The 25,190-nt window shown below is 47.3% G+C and overlaps 1 protein-coding gene across 1 annotated transcript; it reads left to right on the top strand.

Annotated features, from left to right (window-relative positions):
• Positions 1-1,633: 1,633 nt before the first annotated feature.
• IFNLR1 (interferon lambda receptor 1) lies at positions 1,634-24,896 on the top strand. Its single transcript, XM_024766938.1, has 7 exons — positions 1,634-1,730; positions 5,384-5,507; positions 13,515-13,699; positions 18,036-18,178; positions 19,903-20,062; positions 20,365-20,498; positions 21,491-24,896. The coding sequence occupies exons 1-7, from the start codon at positions 1,673-1,675 to the stop codon at positions 22,238-22,240; spliced, it is 1,554 nt and encodes a 517-aa protein (XP_024622706.1). The 5' UTR covers positions 1,634-1,672; the 3' UTR covers positions 22,241-24,896.
• Positions 24,897-25,190: the final 294 nt, after the last annotated feature.

Raw genomic sequence — 25,190 nt, 5'->3', positions numbered from 1 at the left:
CTCCCGTAGACTCAGGAGAGCCCATTGTGTGCACTTCTTCCCAACTTTGTGTTTAGGGCCTCAAATTGAAATTGACCTTGGTGGAGATATCTATACCACAGAAACTGGCAAATGCTACCAAGCAGGGCCTCCCCCTGCCCCACAAGACCCAGGCATTAAACATTTACCGGCACCACTGCTTCCACCAAAGAGGAAGCTAGCACTGCAGCACTGGTGAGAGTTTAATGCTATGATCTTTGCAAATCAGGAAGTGATCAAGACTGGGACGTTTTATTTTTGTCTGCCCTTAACCATCAGAAGGCTGAGTAGCAGAAGTTTTATACCCACAGGTTTTGAGGACAGCCAGACTGAGGTCCAAATCCCAGCCCTGTCACTAACTAGCTGTGTGACCTTGGGCAAGCAATGTTACCTCTCAGAGTTTCATCTATTAAAAAAGATATTAATAGCCGGGCTGGGTCACACCTGACCAACGGTCACCAGGCCCGTCACTGAGACCCAGAGAATGAACAGAGCAGTTACCCAGAGGCAGTGTGGCCATGGAGTCAGACGGGCCTGGGTCTGAATCCAGAATCCAGCAGCTGCATGAGCTCTCTGGGGTCTCAGAATGTCAGTTTCCTCATCTGAAAAGAGGAAGCAATACCTCCTTTGAGAGTTGTGGAAGAACAGAAAAGAACATATTTAATAAAGAAGAGCTATAGTGACTTTTAGAATAAAGTGACTTTTCTTATTGGAAAAGCAAGACATATTAATTAGAAACTAACTTGACTAATTTAGTTTAGGATTACTTACTTAAATTTAGAAATTAAACATGAACAAAAAGAAGAAACCCTTTTTAAAATACCCTCATCCCTGAGAGATAACAACCACTGACATATTGATGTATATCCTTCCAAAACTACCCGTACCTATAGGCACGCATTTCTTTAATGGGCCCATATTTCAGCACTTGCTTTTCTGCTGCTAAGTGTGCTTATTATAAACATCCCTGAGTCACTACATATGCCTTGGCAACGTCGTTTTTAATGGCTGTAGACTATCCTGTGGGGCGGCTGGTTCCACTATTTGAAAGCGATTCCTGTTCAGGCGACTGGTAACAAACACACCACAGGCTTTGGCACCAGAGGGACCAGCTTTCCCAGGAGCAAGTCCGTGAAGCTCTGGAGGTTGTCACTCCCTGCGTGAAGGATGTAGAGAATAACACGACAGACCCACCAGATTCTCGCGGGGGTTAAAGTAGATAATATGGGAAAGTGCTTGGCTTAGAACCTGGCACTTAGAACGTTCTCGGATACAGCCAATGGTGCCTGAGACTACGTTCTTAAACTGGCCCTGAACTCGTCTGTCCTGTTAAAAGTCTCGTATTGGAATTCCTAACTGTGATTATTAATAATAAACAGTTTTCCTCTTCTCCCCTCCCTCCATACACGGATTTACTGATACCCCCTCACCTCCCACCCCCGGGATCGGGCAGAACAAAATGAAGTAGAGGCCCTGGGAGCTACCGGAGGGTTTGAGCCCGGCGGCCGCAAGGGAAGCCCCGGGAGTTTCCCAGTCCTGGCCCCCGAAGGGGCGGGCCCGCGGTCCGGCCTCCCATTGGCTGCCAGTCGCGTCACCTGCCTTGGGTGGGCCTGGAGGAGGGACCTGGTCCCACCCTGGGCCACAGAAGACCGGCATGACCGGGGCCCCGCGGTGGGCCTCGTTACTCCTGTGCCTGCTGCAGTCCACTTCAGGTAAGGGCACGGGGCCGCGGGGTGGGCGTGCGCCGCGGGGTGCCCCATCCGGTCCGCACCCACCTTCCGACCCAGAGCTCCGGGGAGGGAGCGCCTTGGGCATCAGTCTGTGCGCCGCAACCCGTGAGAATTAGCAGAGCCCAGCCAGCACCAGTTTTCTTTTTCCGAGGACTAAGCAGACCCGGGTCTTTGAAATTCCCTTCCGGGAAGGAGCTGATCCGGCTTCCTAATGCCAGTTCAGCCTCAGACGAACAGAAAATAAGATAGTGGCCGTTCAAAAGTCAGCTGCATTTGTTTATAAAGTGGTTTTTAAGGTTTCCTAAAAGCCCTATCCGCTGCATTAGTATCACAGACCCTGACTAGTAGGGGAAATTAAGCAGAAGTGCCCTGCTGTCGCCAGGGGTGCCCTCCCCTTCCTCCCGACTCGGGGTGTCAGAAGTTCCACCCAGGCCTGAGGGGAAGGAGTGCCAGCTTAGCCCGTGCTGTGCTGTCATTCTAACAAGCCACCTTTTTTTCTGAGCTCTCACTGGTAAATAAGGTGACAGGGTACAAGATACCTTGGGATAGGAACCAACCACCAAACCCCAACCAATCCAGGGAGATGGACCCAAAAATGCCCCCAGGATATGCCCCTAGTCTTAGACTAATAATTTAAGAGCTAGAAGGGCCCTTGGACATCATCTAACACGAAGGTTAAAAGCCAGCATTTGTCTGAGCAACTTCTTGGGCACCACATTATTCTAGTTTAGCATCACAACCCAGCTGTCCTAGAAGATAGGTATTATTTCCTCCCGTTTCAGAGGGGGAAACTGAGGCTCAGAGCAATTAAGGGGAATTACCCAAGAAGGAAGGCATTGGTGAGACACACAGAACAGAGAAGACAAGCTGAAGTGAGCATGGCCAGCTTTGGCCGTGGGATGGGCAGCTGGCACAGGGCGGTCCACCCACCCAGGTCAGCTCAGGGATGCCCCAGCCCCTGGAGCCTTTGTAGCAGTGTTACTGCAGCTGATGAGGGACAGTGTACCTATGCAGGGAGGAGAGGAGGGGGTCCTCTGTACCCCTTTTTCACCATCAAACTCAATAGATTTGCTGTCTAGACCTAGCTATCCTTACACCCGAGGAATATTTACTGTACACAACACAAGCTATGGTGTGAAGGTTTAGGGTGAAGCGCAGCGGGATCCAGGTTCTAATCCTGACTCGCACACGTACTGGCTGTGTAGTCTCAGGCAAATTACTCACCATCTGTATCCGAGCCTAGTGCCTTCCGTGGAAGGGAATGACACCTACCCCACAGGGTGGTTTGTCCTGAGGATTGAATGAGGTTTTGTGTATAAAGTTTCATACCGATGCCCGGCGCCCTTCGAAGGCTCATTAGGAGGTAACTACTCTAGCTGCTATTTCTCCACTGTGGCCAAGCTCAGAATTGAGGCCTGTCCTCAAATAAGACGATTGTAGACGGATTTTGGCCTCATGCCAGCCACCTGCTAGGAAGTCCAGAAGCTGGGGCGATGTTGGCATCGGCACCCTGGTGACGCAGTTCCAGCTAGAGGACATGGGGTGGGGTGGTCTGAAAGGCCAGGGGTGTGGAGCCGAGCTGAGCACCACCAGCAGAAAGGGCCCTCCCTCCCTGAGGCCGTTCTATAACCTGTATGGATTTCCATCATGACCCATGTGACACTTCAAGGCACTGCCTTCTCCATGGGACCATGAGCTCCTAAAGGGCAGGAGTGGAGCTGTAGTCCTCTCTGAACCCTCTGGCACGCAGTGATCAATAGATGTCTTTGACCAATAATGATCCATAGATGTCGGAAGAATAAGGCTGAACAGGCCCCACGAGAACCCAGGGGAGGAAGTGTGATCAAGAACTCAGACTTTGCAGACGTAGAGAATGGACTTGAGGACATGGGGAGGGGGAAGGGTAAGCTGGGACAAAGTGAGAGAGTGGCGTGGAATATATACACTACCAAATGTAAAATAGATAGCTAGTGGGAAGCAGCGCATAGCACAGGGAGATGAGCTCGGTGCTTTGTGTCCACCTAGGGGGTGGGAGGGAGACGCAAGAGGGAGGAGATATGGGGATATAGGTATATGTATAGCTGATTCACTTTGTTATAAAGCAGAAACTAACACACCATTGTAAAGCAATTATACTCCAATAAAGATGTTAAAAAAAACCCCAAAAAACTCAGACTTTGGGGGTGGCTAGGCCTGGATTTGAATTCTGTTTCTACAACTTATTAGCTGAGGGGGCCTCAGTTTCCTCATCTGTAATGTGATGATCCTAATTAGTACCTACCTCCTAGGGATGTGGGGCGGATTGAAGGAGGAAATGCAGGTAACGTGCTTTGCGTGGTGCCTGGCACGTAGTTAGGGCACAGTACACATTAGCTGCTATTATCACCCGCGGCATCACCACCACTTCTGAAAGATGTCAGGAAGTGACGTTTGAATCAAGTCTTTAAAAGATTCGATGGTGAATACCACGCTGTCAAAGACACCTGGGTTCAAAGACACACAGAAAAATGAGGTGGTTTGAGAAGGGCGAGAAGGAAGACTGGCTGCAGCCTGGCGACGTATGTAGGTGAGCTGTCAGGAAGAGGTCAACGAGATGGCCCAGCCAGGCCAAGCTGGGCAGGGCTTCACATATCCTGATAAGGAGCATAGACTTTATTCTGAGGACAAGGGAAGGGCAGAAACTGGGCAGCTGTGTAATCAGATGCATATTTCAGAAGATGAGGGTTAGCAGGGAGGAGGTGCCAAGGAGGGAAGTAGGGGCCGGTGAGAGGTGGTCAGGGAAAGAGTCACCGAGACAATGACATCTGAGTAAAGATGGGAAGGAAGCAGAGGAGTGAGCCAGATGGACAGCCGTGGGGAGAACAGTCTAGGCGGAGGGAACAGCTCGTGAAAAGGCCTAGAGGTGGGAGTGTGCCCGGCATGCTCTAGGAACAAGAAAGGGCCAGAATGGCTGGAGAGGAGCCAGCAAGGGGAGTCATGGGTTGGATAGGGTAGGGTCTTGTGGGTGATTGTAAAGACTTTGGATTTTACCTTGAATGAAACAGAAGCCACTGGAGGTTTAAAACAAAAGAGTGACGTGATGTGACTTTCATTTTAACCCTTGCTGCTATATGGAGGATGGATTGTGGGCACAAGGTTGGAAGCAGGGAGACCAGTTAGGAGACCTTAGGAATAATCCAAGTCATCTCAGTATTCATTCATTCACTCAACAGATTTTCATTGTGCACCTACTATGTGCCAGGGACCATTGCAGGCAGGCTCTGGGGACATGGCTGAGAACAAGACAGAGCCTCTGCTCCTTGAGACCCTCAGGGCCGTTCCCTCCTGGAGTCCAGGAATCTATTAGATGGTCCTGTGCTGCGCTGTTTTGCCGGAACCCTCAGGTGCCAGGGTGGGCTTCCCATCACGTCACAGATGGGCTGCTGAGGTCTAAGGAGGGGAAGGGGCTGCAGTACAGCCAGTCGGTGGCATGGCTGTGACTGGAATCCCACACCCCAGGTTCCCAGCCTACATCACATCCCCTATACTTAAGCCACCCCAGATAACTCCTGGTTCTTAAACTCGGTGAGCACCCGACTGCCCGCCCGCACTGCTCGGAATGGCTCCAGACTTCATGGCCTCTTTCTCCACCACAGGGAGGCCCCGTCTGGCCCCTCCCCAGAACGTGACGCTGCTCTCCTGGGACTTCAGTGTGTACCTGACGTGGCTCCCAGGACCTGGCAACCCCCAGAACATGACCTATTTTGTGGCCTATCAAAGGTGGAGGGGCGCCTCCGGGCTGGTGGGATGATAGGGGGAGACTGAGGAGGTGGGCAGGGGCTGGAGGGGCTTGGTTCTCTGTGTCCACGGGTGACGGACTGCAGCAGGTATTGGGAGAGGGCGTTTGATAAAGCTCTGGAGGTGGGGATGATGCTTAATGGAGAACGGCGCCCAGGTGAAAGACCTGCCGGGGGTGGGGGCAGGTCTTTGAGAAAAGTCAGAGCAGAGCTTGGATGGAGCTGTGAGGACCCAGTGAGGGAATTCTTGAGGGCCTGGATGAGGTGCTTGGCATTCCAGCAGATAAGGGAGGCAGGCGTATCTCTTGCAGAGCCGTGTTAGGCATCGCTAGATGATTACCCTTTTCCCCACGGAGCCTGCACGGAGTCTTGGAGTCCTTCTCAACTTGGCAGCCCAGGCAGCCACTGCTGATGCAGAGGAGTTTGCAAATGAAAGCTGATTTGCCATCTTTGCACATAGATGGAAATCATCTGAAGTTCTTTAGTAAGAGAGTAAGCTAATGAAAGCAGATACTCAGGAGGATTAATCTAGAATTGGTGAGAAGGAGGAAGCAGAAAGGAGAAGGGACTGCCACGTACTCAGGACCCACCCTGTGCCAGGCTGAGTGCTAGGAGCCTTGCATGAGCATTTCCCTTCTTCCTCCCAGTATCACCAGGCAGACCCTGCATTTCCCCTGTTCTAGAGGCGAGGAAACAACTCAGGTGCTGTGACCTGCCCAAGGAAGCCAGTGATGGAACCAGAAGAAAAACCCAAGTCTGTCTGACCCCAAAGCTTGTGCTCTTCCTCTTCTATTACAGTCCCTCCATCTGTGGCATCCAGATGTGAGTGATGGGGGCCAGGCTTGGGAAAGGACAGACTGTGAGAGAGCTTTAAAAAGAAAGAATGGTATAGAACTGTATCAGGAGGCAGAAAATACCAATACCTAACATGGCCTGTGTGTTTGCTCTGTGTCTGCACTGTGTCCATATATGAAATGTATTTAATCTCACACTGCCCTACGAGGAAGGATTCAGTGACTCTGCTCTACAGTGGAGGTAACTGAAGCACTGAGAGTGTATTTTGCTCAAAGCCACAAAGCTGGGCATAGCGGAGGTGGGATAAATTGATGAAAGAATTGAAAGCCTAACCTCTGGACCTGTATGATATTTTCCTTTCCTTTTACGCTTTTGAAACACCTGCGAGGATTCCAAAACCATGATATTCTAATGGTATTTTTTCATTTATTAGCTGGAATTAATTTTATAAAGAGATGCTTCCTCTCATGTAGTGTTTGATATTCAGTGGTACTATTCATGTAGGCAAGACAGAATAAATGCTTGAATTGTTTTCCTTTAATTTACCAGTTTTCAAGATAACAAACTGGTTCCCTATCATGTCCCAAAGGTGATTGACTTGTTTTTTTATTATCATTACGAACTCAAGTAGTTAAACATATGTGATGGTTTCAATTCATTGCAATTTATTCTACTCATTGAAGCTTGAATGGTCTCATCTTTAGTCCATGAATGTCTCTTCAGGTTGGCTCCTGAGTCCTTTGAATTTGACCCTAGTAATTCATGATATCTTTATTGCTATCTGTTACGAAAAGATGTTCCAGACTCATTTGCACAATTCCTGACCTAAAACCTGAAATCAGCCACATCTCCATTTGGTAAGAAATGGTTTTAAAGAACACAGTCTGTGTAGCTGTCTGATCACTACTGAACTATTGCTCTGAGATATTTTCAGTGAAGAGAATTAGGGTGATACACGTAATAATCCCACCTCTATCCCTGGCTTCTACTGAGGTGGCTGCTTAAATCCGTGAGTTGCACCCACGATCTCCTTATCAAATGATTTTCCAGCCACAACCTTGGTGTTCTCTCCGGAACACGCTTTCTCATTTTTTGCAATATGCATAGGCTGAGAATTTTCCAAATCTTCAATTTCTGGTTCCTTTTTGCTTAACAATTCCTTCTATCTCTCTCTCTCCTCTCTCATTTTACTATAAGCAGTAAGGAGAAACCAGGTCACATCTTCAACACTTTGCTTAGAAATCTCCTCAGCTAAGTATCCAAGTTCATCACTTTCCACTTCTGATTTTCCATAAAACACTAGGACGTAATTCAGTCAAGTTCTTTGCCACTTTATAACAAGGATCAATTTTCTTCCAGTTTCCAGTAAGACATTCCTCCTTTCCAACTGGGATGACCCCAGAATCACCTTTAACATCTATATTCTGACGAACAGTCTTTTCAAGGCAATTTAGGCTTTTTCTCACATGAACCTCAAAACTCTTTCAGCCTCTGTTACCCAGCTGCAAAGCTACTAACACAATTTTAGATATTGGTTACATTAGCACCTCACTTATGGTACCAAAATCTGTGTTCATTTACTAGGGCTGCCATAACAAAATATCACAGACTGGGGGCTTAAACAAGAGAAGTTTTTCTCTCACAGTTCTGAAGACTGGAAGTCCAAGATCAAGGTGTCAGTAGGTTTGCTCTCTCCTGAGGCCTCTCTCAGGAGATGGTCACCTTCTGTGTCCTCACCTGGCCTTTTCTCTGTGGGAGAACAGCCCTGGTGTCCCTTCCTCTTCTCATAAAGGCACTAGTCCTATTGGATAAGGGCCTCACCCTTAGGACCACATTTAATCTTAATTACCTCTTTAAAGGCCCCATCTCCAAATACAGTCACATGGGTGTTAGGGCTTCAACATATGAATTGGGTGGGGGATGTGTGTACACATTTAGTCAATAATGCTGATAAGCTGGATTTCAGCAAATTTAAAATTTTGTTCTTTAAAAGAAAAAAAAAGCCCAAAGAAAATGAAAAAGCCAGCCACTGAGAAAAATATATTCATAGTATAAACACTGACAAAGAACTTATATCCAAAATAAAGAACTCCTACATCTCAAAAATAAGAAGACAAATCACCCCCCAAATATTTGAATAGTCACTTCACAAAAGAAGATAAATAAATGGCCAATAAGCACATGAAAAGATGTTCAACATCATTAGTCATTAGGGAAGTACAAATTAAAGCTACAAGGAAATACTACTTCACACTCACTAGAATGGTTAAAGTTAAAAGGTCTGAAGATACTAAGCATAGACAAACATGTGGAGTAACTCTCATGGAGATGGCCCTCCATATTCTGGGGTTTTGCAGCCACAGATTCAACCAACCATGGATCAAAAATATTTTTTAAAAAAATCCAGGGGCTTCCCTGGTGGCGCAGTGGTTGAGAGTCCGCCTGCCGATGCAGGGGACGCGGGTTCGTGCCCCGGTCCGGGAAGATCCCACGTGCCGCAGAGCAGCTGGGCCCGTGAACCAGGGCCGCTGGGCCTGCGTGTCCGGAGCCTGTGCTCCGCAACGGGAGAGGCCACAACAGTGAGAGGCCCGCGTACTGCAAAAAAAAAAAAAAAAAAAATCCAGAAAGAAAAATAAATCCGTAAAGTGCCAAAAGCTGAACTTGAATTTGCCATACACTGGCAGCTATTTACATAGCATTTGCATTGTATTTACAACTATTTACATATCATTTACATTGTATTAAGTATCATAAGTAATCTAGAGATGATTTAAAGTACATGGGAGGATGTGCATACATTATATGCACATACGAGACCATTTTATATAAGGGACCTTAACATCCACAGGTTTCTGTATCTCCTGGGGGCCTAGAACCAATCCCCTGTGGACACTGACTGTATATTGTTGATGGGAAATACAGTGGTACAATCCCTTTGGAAAACAGCTTGACAGTTTCTTGTAAAGTTACACATTCAGTTACCGAGTTTCGCAGATTCTACTCCTAGATCTTTATCCATGAGACATGAAAACATATATCCAAACAAAGACTTGTATACGAACTTTCATAGCGGCTTAATTCATAATTCCCTGTTATGGACTGAATTGTGTTCCCCCCCTTAGTCACTCATATGTTAAAGCCCTAACACCCATGTGACTGTATTTGGAGATGGGACCTTTAAAGAGGTAATTAAGATTAATTGTGGTCCTAAGGGTGAGGCCCTAATCCATAGAACTAGTGCCTTTATGAGAAGAGGGACAGCAGGGCTGCTCACACACAGAGAAAAGGCCAGGTGAGGACACAGAGAGAAGGTAACCATCTCCTGAGAGAGGTCTCAGGAGAGAGCAAACCTGCAGACACCTTGATCTTGGACTTCCAGCCTCCAGAACTGTGAGAGAGACATTTCTGTGGTTTAAGCCCCCAAGCCTGGCATTTTGTCACCGCAGCCCTGGCAGACTAACACATCAGGTTTCTTTTCTCCCGGTGTCCTAAGAAATGTTTGCTTGACTCAAGGTCACGAAGATCCTCTTCTGTGCTTTCTTCTAGAAGTTTTCAAACTTTAGCATTTACATTTCAGTTCTCTTTTATTTTTATTTATTTATTTATTTGTGGTACGCAGGCCTCTCACTGTTGTGGCCTCTCCCGTTGTGGAGCACAGGCTCCGGACGCGCAGGCTCAGCAGCCATGGCTCACGGGCCTAGCTGCTCCGCGGCATGTGGGATCTTCCCAGACCGGGGCACAAACCCGTGTCCCCTGCATCGGCAGGCGGACTCTCAACCACTGTGCCACCAGGGAAGCCCCCAGTTCTCTTTTATTTTTTGAAACTTTCTCTCTTTTCACTTTCTGTTTCTTTTAAGGCATTATCTGCTGTATTAATTTGCTCTCATTGTTCTTCTAATTTATTCTTCGTTTATGAAATGTGGTTGTTACTGTTTCTTATCTGACTCCTGTGTTCTGTTATCTCCTTTCTGAGTTTCTCTGATTCTGTTTTGTGTTGTTCTTCCATGTCTTATATCATTTTAAAATGTCTTTTATAATCCATTTTGAAGTAGTAGCTTACAGTTTCAATCTGTTCATAGCTATGTTTTTAGCATGCGTTTTCTGACTCATTCAGTTGATCACTTAGCTTATTAATTTCTATCCTTCCTTATTTCCTGTTATAAATATTTAAAGCTATATGCTTAACTACATCTCATAAATTTTTATTTGTGTTATATTTTTGATCATTCAGTTTTAGAGATTTACTAACTTCCATCATAATTCTTTCTTTGATCCATGAGTCATTTTATTTTATTTTCCAATGTGTGATTTTTGAGTCTCCTGTCTTTTTGTTTGAAGTATAGTTGATTTACAATGATGTGTTAGTTTCAAGCGTACAGCACAGTGGTTCAGTTATATATACATATATATATATATTCCTTTTCAGATTCTTTTCCATTATAGGTTATTATAAGATATTGAATATAGTTCTCTATGCTATACAGTAGGACCTTACTGTTTATCTATTTTGTATATGGTAGTGTGTATATATTAATCCCAGACTCCTAATTTATCCCTCCCCAGTCCCCTTTCCCCTTTGGTAACCATAAATTTATTTTCTGTGCCTGTGAGTCTATTTCTGTTTTGTAAATAAGTTTGTATCATTTTTTTAAGATTCCACATATAAATGATATCATGTGATATTTGTCTTTGTCTGACTTAATTCACTTAGTATGATAATCTCTAGGTCCATCCATGTTGCTGCAGATGGCATTATTTCATTCTTTTTTATGGCTGGGTAGTATTCCCGTATATATGTATACACACACATACATACATACATACCACGTCTTCTTTATACATTCATCTGTTGATGGACATTAGGTTGCTTCCATGTCTTGGCTATTGTCAGTAGTGCTGCTGTGAACACTGGGGTGCATGTATCTTTTCAAATTAGAGTTTTGGTCTTTTTCAGATATATGCCCAGGAGTGGGATTACTGGATCATATGGAACTCTATTTTTATTTTTTTAAGGAACCTCCATACTGTTCTCCATAGTGGCTGCACCAATTTACATTCCTACCAACAGTATAGGAGGGTCCCCTTTTCTCCACACCCTCTCCAGCATTTATTATTTGTAGACTTTTTAATGATGGCCATTCTGACTGGTGTGAGATGATACCTTGTTGTAGTTTTGATTTGCATCTCTCGATAATTAGAGATGTTGAGCATCTTTTCATGTGCCTGTTGTCCATCTGTATGTCTTCTTTGGAGAAATGTCTATTTTGGTCTTCTGCCCATTTTTGATTGTGTCGTTTGTCTTTTTGATTGAGTTGTATAAGCTGTTTGTATATTTTGGAAATTAATCCCTTGTTGGTTGCATCATTTGCAAATATTTGATCCATGAGTCATTTTAAAACATTTTAAAATATTCAAACTTCCTTTAGTTCTCTTTTTGTTAATGATTTTTAACTGGATTATTTGCAGTCAGAGGAAATAGTTTGAGAGATACCTATTCTTTGAAATTTGAGAGTTGCTTTATTTTTGTTAATATTTTTGATAATATTTTGTTTAGGGTTCGTATGTGGCTCAACCAGTTTCTTGTTTGTTCTGTATATGTTCATTAGACGAACTCTGATAATTATGTTGTTCATTTTTTTAACATATGTACTAATAATTTTTCTTTATTCAGCTGTTGATTACTGAGTGAGAAATATTAAAAATTTCCCATCGTAATTGTGGATTTTCTTTTTCTTCCTGTAGTTTTATCTATTTTTGCTGAATATAGTTTGAAGCTATTTAATAGGCACATATAAGTTAGAATTTGTATATCTTCCTGGTAAGTGGAATCGTTCACTACTGTGTAGTGGTTCTTTTCACCTTTACTAACGCTTTGGACTTTGAGGACTTTGTCTCATATTAATATGCCTACACCAGTTCCTTTTTTCGTTGATGTTTACCTAGTATAACTTCACCAAAAAACAAAACAGGGGAATTCTTCCCCCAGATCTGTTCTCTTTGCCTACCTGTATCTCAGCCTTTTCTGGTCACCTGTTACTCAGTCTCCAAACCCAGGAAGAGTCCTCAATTCTCCTTTCCCTCACATTCCACATCAAATCCATGAGCAAGTCTCATCAGCTTTACCTCCAAAATGCATCCTACATCCAACCTTTTCTTGCCATCTCACCCACCATTCTCTCTTGGACCACTGCTGCAGCCTCCTAGCTAGTTTATCAGAGTGATATTTTAAAAACATAAATTAGATGACCTCAGTTCCTCTCTTCAGAACCTTCTGATAGATTCCTCTGACACTTGGAATAAAATCCGAACCCCTTGCCAAGATGGCAAGACCCTGCCTGCTCTGCCCACCCCCCTCCACCCTCACGTCCAGTCTGTCCACCCTCTCCCAGCCTTGTCCACTGGGCTTTGGCCACCCTGGCCTTGTTTTTGTCTGGACAGATCAAGTCCCTTCCCATTGCAAGGCTTTTGCTTTTGCGTTTCCTTCCCCCAGGCCTTCTCTTGGCTCCCTTCTCAGCACCCCGGCCTCAGCTTCAGCACTGTCTTCCTGGCCTTTCCTGAGCCGGCTTCAGAGAGCAGTCACCCCCGCATTACCCTATGACCACTGCATTTACCAGCTCCTGGATTTATCTTGTTGATGTGATGGTCTCTCATCCCCTCCCTCCAGAGTGTAAGTTCCTGAGGGCAGGACCTATCTGTCATGAATTGCCGATTGCCCAAGAATAATGCCCAGCACGCAGGTCCCTCCTTTGGACCTCAGTGTTCTCAGGAGGTCGTAGTCATGGACCTGTGTGTTCCACTCTGACATCCACATAGCGCCTGGCACCGGGCCTGGTACACGGCAGGGGGTCCATAAATGCCTGAATGAATAAACGTGGGGAAAATGGTTACTAGCACGACGACCCTGTGGGGGAGCCATGACAGATGGGGACACTGAGGCTTAGGGACGGTGACCTGCGTTAAGGTCCCAGAGCTAGTGAGGGACAGAGCCAGGGTTCCCCCCCTTGTCTATCATTCCAGAGCCCAAGCTCTTGACTGGACTGTTGTCATTCTGTCTCAGCCGATGGCTGGCTGGCTGGACAGATGGATGGATGGATGATCAGGTGGGATGGAGGGATGAGTGATCACATGTTCTCTAAGTTTTCTCACCCCCAAGAGGCTGAATCCATGACCCACACCCTCCTGTCTCCTCTCTCAGCTCTGCAACCCCCAAACAGTGGCGGAGAGTAAAAAAGTGTGCAGGAACCAAAGAGCTACAGTGTTCTCTGATGTGCCTGGAGAAACAAGACCTGTGCAATAAGTTCAAGGGGCGTGTGCGAGCAGTTTCTCCCAGAGCCAGGTCACCCTGGGTGGAGTCCAAGTCCATGGATTATTTTTTTGAAGGTAAGTGAAGGACCTGTGGGAGGCCGTCTGCTCAGGAGCCTGGCTCAGAGGCACTGCTATCCTGGCCATCTGTCTCCCCCTTCCCCAAAGCAGTGGGCAGCTCTCTGGGGCCACCTGCCACGGGCCCTGGCCCATGTCCCAGTAGCCTGACTTCGTGGCAGGGAGCTAGGGGAGTTCACCAGTCCCAGCAGTTCACTTTGTACCTCCTACTAATGAGGTTCATGATCTTCTTTTGAGCACAACCTTGGTCATGAACTACACAAGACACCTTATATATTTATTCCTACTTTTTAAATGTTCAATCTCTCTCTTTAAGAAACGATTTTTAAACATTCTGGTTGCAATAGTAATTTCTGTACACGGTAGAAATTTGGGGGGGGGGAGGAGATGAAAATAGAGAGGAAAACATTCCCCATGTTTACAGCCTTCATAAATCACCAGGGTTAACATTGAGTGAGGAGAGTGTTTTTTCCCCCAATGTATTTTATTTCTAATCCTCATAACAGACCTGTGGGGTTCATTTTCATCACCCCATTTTTTAAAAATAAATAAAGCAAGACTCACAGAAGTTAAGGAACTTGCTAGCTAGTAAGTGATGGACACGGGATGTGAAATGGTTCTTTCTGATCTGGGACAAGGTGCTCGATCAGGTCAGGAGTAAGGAGGGGAGGATAAATACTCAGACAATAGCCTCATGGAGCTGAGATCTGTAACTTACCACCCAGGCTTCTCAAAATGTTTGAGGACAAAATAGGGCTTGAAGGGGCATGAGGAAGGGACTTAATGAAGGACGGCAGGAGAAAATGGCAGAGAAGGAAGAAGAGATGATTTGGATGGGAGGAAGCTGGCTGGTTGGATGGACGAAAGGAGGAAAAGGATGGATGGGTAAGAAGAAAAGAAGTGTGGAGAGGATGGGGAAGAAGTGACGGATGAGTGGGAAGGAGGAGGCTAGATGGATGAGCAAATGCTTACCATGAAGGAGCCAGTATGGATGGAGAAGTGGAGGATAGGAACGAAAGGCAGACAGATGGATCAGTGGGTAGAGAGTACAGAAGGAAGGCTGGCTGCCTGGGAAGGGAAGGAAGGGTAACAGGGAAGGAGAGGCAAAGGAGAAAGGAAAAACAGGAAGGAAAGATGTATGGAAAGAAAAGAATGGATGGATAGGAAGGATGGAGGAGTAGAAGAGTAGGCTGATTGGCTAGATACAAGGAAGGAAGAAAGTATAAATGAACAGGAAGACAGGGTGGATAGGAAGGAAGAAATGTCAATTGGAAAGAAAGGAAGACAGGATGCTTAGGAAGAAGGAAGGATGGTTGAGAAGGATGCGTGGATGGGAAAGAAAAGAAGCATAGTTGGGAAGGATGGATGGATGGATAGAAAGGAAAAGAAAGATGGGAAGGCAGGCAGAAAGGCTGTCTGGCTAGAAGAATGATGGATGAACCACTGCAGAGGCTGGATGAATAGGAATAAGAATTAGAGCAATAGAGGGAAAGATGCAGAAAGGAGGCTACTTTATCTTGCCTCCTCCTCCCTGAATAACATTCTGACTGTCCTGCAGTGCACCTCGAGCTTGAGCGACCCTTCCCTCCTATTTCTGCCCTCAGCTGTGGTGACCCCGGTCACGTTCTCTCTTGAGTTTTGGTAGTTCATTTCATTTCCCCCTAATTTCTTCCAACTCCTTGAGGTCAAGATTTATGGAGGCCTCATCTCCCCACTCCCCTCAGCTCCCTGCCCAGGGCTTAATACATATCAGTGTCCCGTGGATATTTCCTGAACACATAAGTAGTGGCACCTTGTGGAAGCCACACATTTTCCCTGAGCACAAACACAGGACACGGATGACCGGTGTGGCCAGAGCTCCTGCTGGCTGGTACTCAGGGAGGGCTGCATGGAAAAAGTGGCATTTCAGCTGGATCTTGAACAATGGTGTATTAATTTTCTCTTGTCACTTTATTTCAACTCACTGCCCCCACCATCTTCAAACCATCAGTCAAACCTAGATGACCTTGAACAGACTGTCCTTAGAAATGGACATTAAAGACTCTGCCAGTGAGAGCTCAGAAGCAAGCGAGGAGCATCATAGAGAAAATCTAAATCTCCTTCAAGAATTCTTAAATCATCACGAACAGACTGTTAGTAGAAGTATGGATACTAAAAGCACTGCCTCACAGAAGGAAGTGAGGAATATGTTATTGAAAATTTCAGGAAGGGGGAATGCCTCTTATATACTGGCAAAAAGATTAGCAAAATTGTGTCCTGTCGGTATGTGGAAAGCAGAACTTGTAAATGATGAATCTGGACATTTATCAAGGAGATTTGATAAATGTTGTGTTGAAGGCATGACCTGGTTTATTCTTGGTAATCACAGCAAAATGCAAGGAGGAGAGAGAGAAATTGAGGAAAGAGCATAAACAAAAAGGGACCAGGACTTGAAGATTTGGGAAATTCTTAACCTATACAGATGGCAAAAGATACTAAAGTTAAGAAATTGCTTCCAAGAGTGTAACACAGAGAAACAGCAAAGTGTGTGGTTGTGCAATCATTTACTAAAACCTCAGAAAGATCAAAGTGTTTAGTCAAGAAAAAGGCTCTTTGAAGAGATTTAAGGGTATGACACACAGTTCAGCTTCCCTCAGTCAAATCAAAGGGCCTCTAGAAAGCTGAAGTGTTATCCCTCAGCCAGCTCCGCTAAAGCCAAAAATAGAGAAGGGCTTATCTCAAAAAGATTTGTGGAACTGACTTCTGTCTAATGGAGTGGGTCCCCATGACATCCACAGGAGACCCATAAAATTCTTGAGAATTTTATATCAGCAGAAACACTGCCAGCTTGAACGGAAAGGGACAGAGAGGACAAGAAAAGAAAGAAGGCTACTGGTCCCCCAATTTCTACTGGAAGGAAGCAGACTGGTAAAACTACTTAGCTGCAAATACCAGCTACCTTTCATGAAAAGGAAGGATGATTCAGAGGGTGGAACCAAGAGCCCAGAGAGCAGTGCTGAAAGCCAAGGAGAAGTAGTTCCCAAGCCTTAAAACCTAGTACAGTTTGTGTAGCTGGATTTCAAAACTGCTTCAGCCCAATGACTCCTTTTTACCTCCTATTTCTCCCTGTTTGAACCAAAATGTCTATAACTATTATCCAGCGCCTATCCCACCACCTTATATCGGGAGCAGATAACTTGTACTTTATTTTCACTGGTCCACAAATAGACAGGAACTGTGTCCCAGGAGTTGTACTGAATGGATTGTACCCAAAGTCTCACCTGAACCTGATTTAGATACTTTAGATGATGAGATTTTAGAACTTGAGTTGATGCTGTAATGGGATGAAACCCTGGGGTACCTTGGGTTGGGGAGAATGTATGTTGTACTGGAGAGGGACATGATTTTCAAGGAGTCAGGGGGAGGACCATGATAGACAGAATGACTCCCCCAAAGATATTCATGCTCTAATCCCTGAACTTCTGAATATGTTAGATGTTACTATTACATGGCAAAAGGGATTTTAATTAAGTTTATGGGTGTTAAAGTAGTGAGATTATCTTGGATTATCCAAATGGGCTCAATCTAATCCCATGAACCCTTAAAAGCAGAGAACTTTCTCCAGCTGGAGGCAGAAGAGGTGTAGAAGAAGGGAAAATCGGAGAGAGTTGAGGTGTGAGAAGGATTCAACATGGTGTTTCTGCTTTGAAGATGAAGGGGCAACGTGATTAGAAATGCAGGTGCCAGGACTTCCCTGGCAGTCCAATAAAGACTCTGTGCTTCAACTGCAGGGGGTTCGGGTTCAATCCCTGGTCAGGGAACTAAGATCCCACATGCTGTGCAGCGCGGCCAAAATTTAAAAAAAAAAAAAAAATGCAGGTGCCCTCAGGAGCTGAGAGAGGGTCCCAGCTAACAACAGCATAGAAATAAACCTCAGCCTCACAACCACAAGGAACTGAATTCTGCTGACAGCATGAACGAGCATGGAAGTGAATTCTCCCCCAAAATTCCAGATAAGAGCCCAGGCCAGCTGACATCTTGATTTCCACCCAGAGTTGAGGACCCCATCAAGCCCACCCAGACTCTGACCTACAGAACTGAGAGATAATAAATCTGTGTTGATTTAAGCCACTAAGCTCATGGTAATATGTTATGGCAGCAGCAAAAACTAATACAAACGAACAGGATGCTGACAGACCAGTGACATGTGAAGGGCACCCAAGTGGAAGGGATGACATGAGTAAAGGAAGGTTAACTGTCTCTGGGCTGGGTGAGGAACAGGCCTACCTGGAGGCTGGGGGATGGATGCCCTGTGACCCCCAGAAGGTCCTGATGGGTCCTGTTCTGTTTCTGCCAGTGGAGCCAGCCCCACCTATCCTGGTATTCACCCGGACAGACGAGATCCTGAGTGTCAATGCCACGTACCAGCTGCCCCACTGCATGCCCCAACCAGATCTGAGCTATGAGGTGTATTTCTGGAAAGAGGGGACCGGGAATGAGGTGAGAAACCCCTTTCATGCCCCCAGGCTGGGTCCCCTTCCTCATTCTCCCACCAAACCCCAGTGATCTTCACCCTCCAAGCCCTGAAAGCCTCCTCCAGGAAGCCTTCCCTGCATACCCCTCACTCCTGGCAGTCACCCCTTGACTCTGCACAGTGTGAGTGGCCTGTGGCCCACCTCTGCCCCCCTCCCCCTAAGAGGCCAAGTTCAGGACATCCTTCCCCTGCACATTACAGGTAATAAACAGCAGTTTTCTACCTAATTTTTTTTTTAATTATGAAACCTTTTTTTTTTTTAATCTGACTGAAGTATGACAGGCTCCAAGAACCTACTTAGCCTACTTGTTAAGCCACCAGATTCATTAGAAAAAAAAACCTAGAAAATACAGATAAATTCTAGGAAGAAAACCAAAAGTACACAGACATGATCGCAAATAACTATGTGGTGTATATCCAATTTCAGACTTGTTTCTGTGTATGCGTGTGCGAATGTCTGTATATATTTATCTATGGCAGGGGTTGGCAAACTTTTTCCGTTATTGGCCAGATAGTAAATACTTTTGGCTTTGCAGGCCTTATCGTCTGTCACATCTATTCAACTCCATCTGTAACACAAAAGGAGCCATAAGTAAATAGGTACATGAACAGGCATAGCTGTTTTCCAGGAAAACTCTATTTAAAACAAAAGATGGGGGTTTCCCTGGTGGCACAGTGGTTGGGAGTCCACCTGTCGATGCAGGGGACACAGGTTCGTGCCCCAGTCCGGGAAGATCCCACATGCCGTGGAGTGGCTGGGCCCGTGAGCCATGGCTGCTGAGCCTGCGCGTCCGGAGCCTGTGCTCCGTGACGGGAGAGGCCGCGGCGGTGAGACGCCCACGTACCAAAAAAAAAAAAAAAAAAAAAGATGGGGCTGTAGTCTACGGACCCCCGTTCTTGTCCATTCTGTCTTTTACTGAACCAATGCTCACACTGCTAACCTCCTGCACACTCTGGATCCCAGAGATACATTGGTAGATCTTCATCCGATGTGGTCCTCACCTTCAAGAACCTCACAGATATTCTCAACCAGCACTGTCCAGTAGAAACATAATGCAAGCCACATCGTGTCATTTAAGTGTTCCACATTAAATTAAGTAAAAAGAAACAAGTGAATTTGTTTTCATAGTAGGTTTTATTTCATCCAATAGAATGTTATCTTCTGAACATGTAGTTAATATAAAAATTACTGAGATGTTTTATGTTCTTTTTTCGTGAAAGCCAGTGTGTATTTTACACTTAGAGCACATCTTGGTTGGTACCAGCCACACTTCAAGTGCTCAAGCACCACCTGTGGCCAGTGGCTACTGTGTTAGACAGGCAGCCCTAGAGTTTTCTGTGTCTGTAATGGCTGAGTGACCACTGCCCCCGCCCTAATTGATTGACACGCCCTGAGGGCAGGAAGCCTAAGGCATCTGTCCCTGAAAGTGAGGGCCTGTGGGCCCTGGTGGGGTGTGCATGGGAGTGACCCTGAGTGGCAGGGCTGCTTTTGAACCCAGACCATCTCTATCTCGAAACTCCATGGAAGGGAAACCAGAGAGTGTTGGGACGTGCTCCCTGAGGCTTAAGCCTTAATGCAAGAAAAGGTGTAGGAGTCACAGCTGTGTCCTGCCAACCCCACCCTGTCCTGGCTACATGGAGCCAGTGCCCCCCAGCAGGTCCACCCGCCTCTGCTTCTCTCTCCAAACAGGCCAGTTTTCCAGCCACTCCCCATGGCCAGCCAGTCCAGATTTCTCTCCAACCAGACACCAGTGGACACCACTGCCTCAGCGCCAGAACTATATACACCTTTGGCTCCCCTAAATACAGCAAGTTCTCTGAGCCCACCTGCTTCTTCCTGGAGGCCCCAGGTGTGTGCAAAGTGGTACAGAAGTGGGGACTTTTCCCCTGGGCGTTAGGATCTTCATAATATGGTGGTTAAGAGCACAAGTCTAGAGACAGACTCACCTCGATTAAAATCCCAGCTCCACCCCACTCACTTTATCTTTGGGCAGCTTACATAACCTCTCTGAACCTTGCTTTCCACACCCTGTAGGATGGGTTTATTCTGATGAGGATTAAATAGGATAATGTACGTGAAGCCCACAGCACAGATGCCGTTGATAGACAGGAGCCCCTGCTTCTCTAGTTGTTATTATGTTTTTCTTCCTAGGATCCAACTGGGCACTCCTGGTACTGCTACCCCTTCTGCTGCCACTGCTGTTGGTCGTTGCCACGGGGCCTGTGATCTGGAAGAGCTTCAGGGGGAACCCCTGGTTTCATCAGGCAAAGATGCCACAGGCCCTGGTATGGCAAATCTGGGGGTGTGCGACAGAGAGGGAGGGTTGTCGAAGAGCAAGGAAGTGGAGCTAGACTTAGAGATAGTTCAGCTAGAATATCAAGATGGCCCAGACTGCGAAACATCTATCTTCCTGTCTAAGTTTTCACCATTAGTAATTCATTCCTTTGGCACCAAATTAAAATAGCAAATATGCTTCAGGAGAGATGCCCAGAGGGGAGGCGGGAGGGTGGCACCTAAAGGGGACATCTTAAAAGGATCCCAGCACTTCATTCACAATCTAACCGAGGGTCAGTCTTGCCCAGGCAGATGCTGGAATTTCCCCACCGGTCTGCCAGCTCACTTGCTTAGAACCTGGGGCCAGCTGGGACAGGGGAAGCCTGGAGAGGTCAGACTTGTTCAGATGAAGGCCTGGAAAGTGAGGCTGTGATAGATGAGGCTCAGTGGGCACTCAGGTCCGGTGGGAGCTTTGAGGATGGATTCTGAGAGTCCCTGCCACACGGGAGTGTTTCAACGTTCCTGGATATGGGACCTGCAGGGAATTCCCACTAACTGAAGGACAACCTCTGTGTTAGATGGGTCTGTACCTTGCCCTATCCCTCTGCCTTCCCATTATGTGGTAAGTTACCAGCTCGACCTCCTGCAGCTGGCACCTGAAACCTGGAGGCTTTCTCTGGCCTCTGGTGTCCACTCTGCCCGTGCACATCACCAGCTGCATGTACCAGAGAATTCACACCGCCACCACCCCTCCATGCCTCACCCGATGGTGAGGCCTGTGTCCCTGGCAGGGCTAAGTTCCAGCTGCCCTCGGGGTAACTTGCCTGATAACACCCCGCTATCAGCTGCTAGGCCTTGCTGACACTTCCTGGGATCACTTCCCAAAGAAACTACTTACATTTGAATCCTTGTCTCGAGTCTATTTCCAGGGGAACCCAAATTAGAACAGTCACTCTTCCAGAAAGGCTGAATTTTCTGTTCTTCTCCCCCTTCCCCCAATCAGGACCTCTCTGGACACAGACACCCTGGGGCAACCTTTCAACCCAGTGGCCCAGAGTGCCTGCATGTCTTGATCCTCTGTCCCCAAAAGGAATGGACCAGAAGGGTCAGGCTGACCCCTAGAGTCAGGGCCCCAGCCACCGTCCAGGCAGGATCAGAGGACAATGCTGAGGAGGAGGAGGAGGCTGACGAGGAGAGCACGGACGACGGTGTCAGCTTCCAGCCCTACACTGAACCACCCCCCTTCCTGGGGCAGGAACACCAGAGCCCGGGGCATGCTGAGGTAGGAGGGCCTTGGACTCCTCTGGTCCGGGTCGAAGACTCCTCTGCTTGCGATTCTTCAGACGGAAGCTGGGCCAGCACTGCGGGCTCCTCCCCCTGGGACGAGGCTGGATCATCTGGCTACTTGGCCAAGAAGAGGCCAGGCCGAGGACCGGGTGGGAAGGAGCTCCAGAAGCCTCTCCCACCACCCGAATTCTCCGAGGACTCGAGTTCCCTGGAAGAGCCCCCAGAAGACAACCCGTCCTCCTGCGTCGGCTGGGGCTTACCGTCACCAGGGCTGATTCTGGTTCCCAGGGAGCCCCCAGTTTCTCTTCAGACACTGACCTTCTGCTGGGACAGCAGCCCCGAGGAAGAAGAAGAGGGTGGGGGGGAATCAGAAAGTGAGGACAGCAGTGACAGCAGCTGCGGGGCTAAGAGCCTCCAGAGGATTGAGGTCAGAGGTAGGACACTGGGGCACTACTTGCCCAGGTGAGCTGTCCCTCCCAGTCTGGTGCTACTGAGCTTTCTGGGGACCCAGCATGCCACCGAGACTTGAAATCCTGGGAGCATCATCGCTGGGGCAGCCGCGGGTTCTTACGGCACCTCGGGGAACCTGGCTAGAGGTGTCCGCCAGGTTGAGCAGTCAGAAGCCACCCCGTCCTATGACCTTCGAGCTTTGGGCCGAGAGCCAAGAGGGGTGGAGACAGGGATGGGCGGAGGTCAGAGGTTGGTTGGGTGTCAGACCACCCCACTGTCCCTGGGGTGACAGGCCAGTTGGAAAAATCATCCCTGCACAACATGAAACAGGCGAGGTCAGGTCACAGGGGACATTGAAGGCTGACAGCACAAGGGCCCATCTGGATTTGGGGAGGGAAGAAATCTGGAGGCACACCAAGTGTAGCAGGACTCAACGCCTCTCTCCAGCACCCGCTGGGCTCCCTCCTCCCCAAGCCTCGGCATCCTGATTTATGAGTCCCCTAGGGTGGGCCCCAGTGAAGAAAAAATCCAGTTGGCTGAGGGTGTTGGAGAGGAAGAGGAAAGGCATGGTCCTTCAAATCCCAGTCTCTGAGTCAGGCATTGCACAGTTTCCATTATCAAAGAGGCCTGGGTCCAAATCCCAGCTCTGCCATTTCCCAGTTGTGTGGCCTTAGGGGCGATACCTTCCTTCTCTGTACCCGAGTCTCCTTTCTACAGCTACCACCTGGGGCACGGTGAGGGTTCCGACAGAGACGTGTGATGCCTGCCACACCATTGGCACTCACCACGTGGTGGCTGGTAGGATTCTCCATCCACCCAGGCTCTGAGGGGACCGCTGGGCATCTCCCACCTGTGACCCTAAACCCAGAGTGACTGGAGTTCCCACCTTTAGTCTTTCTCCTGCCTCCTGCCCTCGCTGACCTCTGCCTTCTGGTCAGGAAACAGTTCTCAGAAGCTGGAGCCCAGCCAAGGGTCCCTCTCCCTTTTCCCAGCAAAGAAAATACCAAATGGCCCACCTTCTAGGGGGTCTGATTAATTGGTGGTGGGGTAGCAACCCAGCAGGGAGTCGGACCCCTGGGCCCGTGATCCCCAACTTAGCACTTCAGACCCTTTAGGTGACCATTGTGGTTGTAAAGACGTCCCATTTCCTCTTCCAGTTTTGAGAAACCACTGTCTTCTGGAAACAGGTGACTGTCCTTACCTGAGGGTAGTGATGGATGTGCTCACACAACCGCTTTATTAACCTACACCCACCAGTATATGGACGAGCAGAGCTGAGTCTTCACCCGTTAGACCAAGGTTTTGTCAGTTTTGTGGCCCTGCAGGGACCACAGGAATCAGAACAATCCTTGGCTCTGCCATTTCACCTGCCAGGACTTAAGTTCCTCCATTTGTGTCAAAAGCGTCTTCATAAGCATTTTATCCGCGGGGCTGTGTTGTTGTGTTTTTTTGTTGTTTTTTGTTTTTTGTTTTTGGCTGTGTTGTTTTGAAGCCAACGCGAGGGTAGAACATTAATGGAAGATCTGGAAAAGCAGCTCGAGGGCATCTGGTCTGGGGGTTCTCAAACTGTGTTCCCAAAAGGCCTTGGGCTTCTCAGGAGGCGTCTCAATCTCAGGGGGAGCCGTGGGCTGTAGGATCCCCGCAGTGCAACCAGAGCAGCCTCCCTGGGCCCTGATTTTCTCCAGTGGCCCTCCACGTAAGATTGTACATAGGAGTTTCAACTGCTAAAGAAAACGTTAGCAAACCCCTTTTTAAATTGAACACCTGTCTTTTGTTTCAAACGAGGAAGCTAAAATGTTGACTTACTGTGTACATCTCTGAGGGTGACATTGTCGGTGTCTGGCCAGCTGGGCCAACCCCCATCCCCTTGGCCATGTAAACAGTACTGAGGTCTCGGCAAGGGTTTCCAAGGGGCACGAGGCTGGCAGGAGGCCTTCACCACTGCTGGGACTCACACACATACATGCATTTCCGCAGGGGTTTCCCTGCAATGAGGCTTGTCTACATCAGTGATTGAGCACAGAAGAGGAAGAACAAACTGGAACCATGGAGCTGGGGAAGGCTGTGGCTCACGGCCAGTTCCTAGGAGAATACCCAGACCAAGCCCAGTGTCCTTTCTGGAACCAGCCGAGCTGCTTCGTGGAAGTAAATTCCAAATAACTAAAAGCTATCCTCACTATTGTCTTAGGCTTGTGTGAAGGAACCGCTTTATCTCTGTTCTGAAAACTTGTGTGTTTTTTAAGCATTTTTTTAAAGTTTAATTTCTGACAGACGCTGAGCTTTCTATTAATTCTAAACTCCAGCTCCTTTATGGTCATTAAGTCATAAACAAAAAACTGGGCAGCTTTAGGAAAGAGCATCCTATTCAATATCATCATTTGTCAGGTGTGCTCAGCACTGAACTGTTTACAAAGCCCTTTCATGTCCCCAGCAGGCGGGAACTGCATAGTGGAAACTCCAGGGCCACGCATGAAAGATGTCAGGGGCAGAGCGGGTGATGCCTGGGTGAAAGCAACATTCCCATTCTTTAGGGTAGTGAGGAGATTATATATTGTTCTAAGATATTTGTAGTTATTTCTAATTTTATGTTTATGTCATATTTAGATAATTTCCTAATGTTTGTTGGGGCCTACCCTAAACTGTTTTAAATAAAGAGCTCTATTTTTAGAGAAAAGGGCAAAATTGAATGGAAAAGCATGTGCTCTCATTTCTCAAAGTTTCCTCGCCACTCTTCTCGCCGTTAAGACTACAGGGTCTTGGGTTGGGTGCCCAGCAGCAGACCCAGAGGCGAGGATTGTGGGGTATAAAGCAGTGCAGTGATTCCAGAAAGCATCAATAGGGGAGTGGGAAGAGAGGGAGGGGAGGAAGCCAGTCCAGATGCATAATCAAACAGGTCATGGCTCTGGGCAACTAGGGTTCAGTCCTCCTAGGGAGCTTTGGGAGTTCAGTGTTGGACCCTCCAGATT

The sequence above is a fragment of the Neophocaena asiaeorientalis genome, unplaced genomic scaffold (assembly GCF_003031525.2).
Source record: "Neophocaena asiaeorientalis asiaeorientalis breed wild unplaced genomic scaffold, Neophocaena_asiaeorientalis_V1.1 scaffold79, whole genome shotgun sequence".
Taxonomy (NCBI): Eukaryota; Metazoa; Chordata; class Mammalia; order Artiodactyla; family Phocoenidae; genus Neophocaena; species Neophocaena asiaeorientalis.
This window is presented reverse-complemented; position numbering and strand designations above follow the sequence as displayed.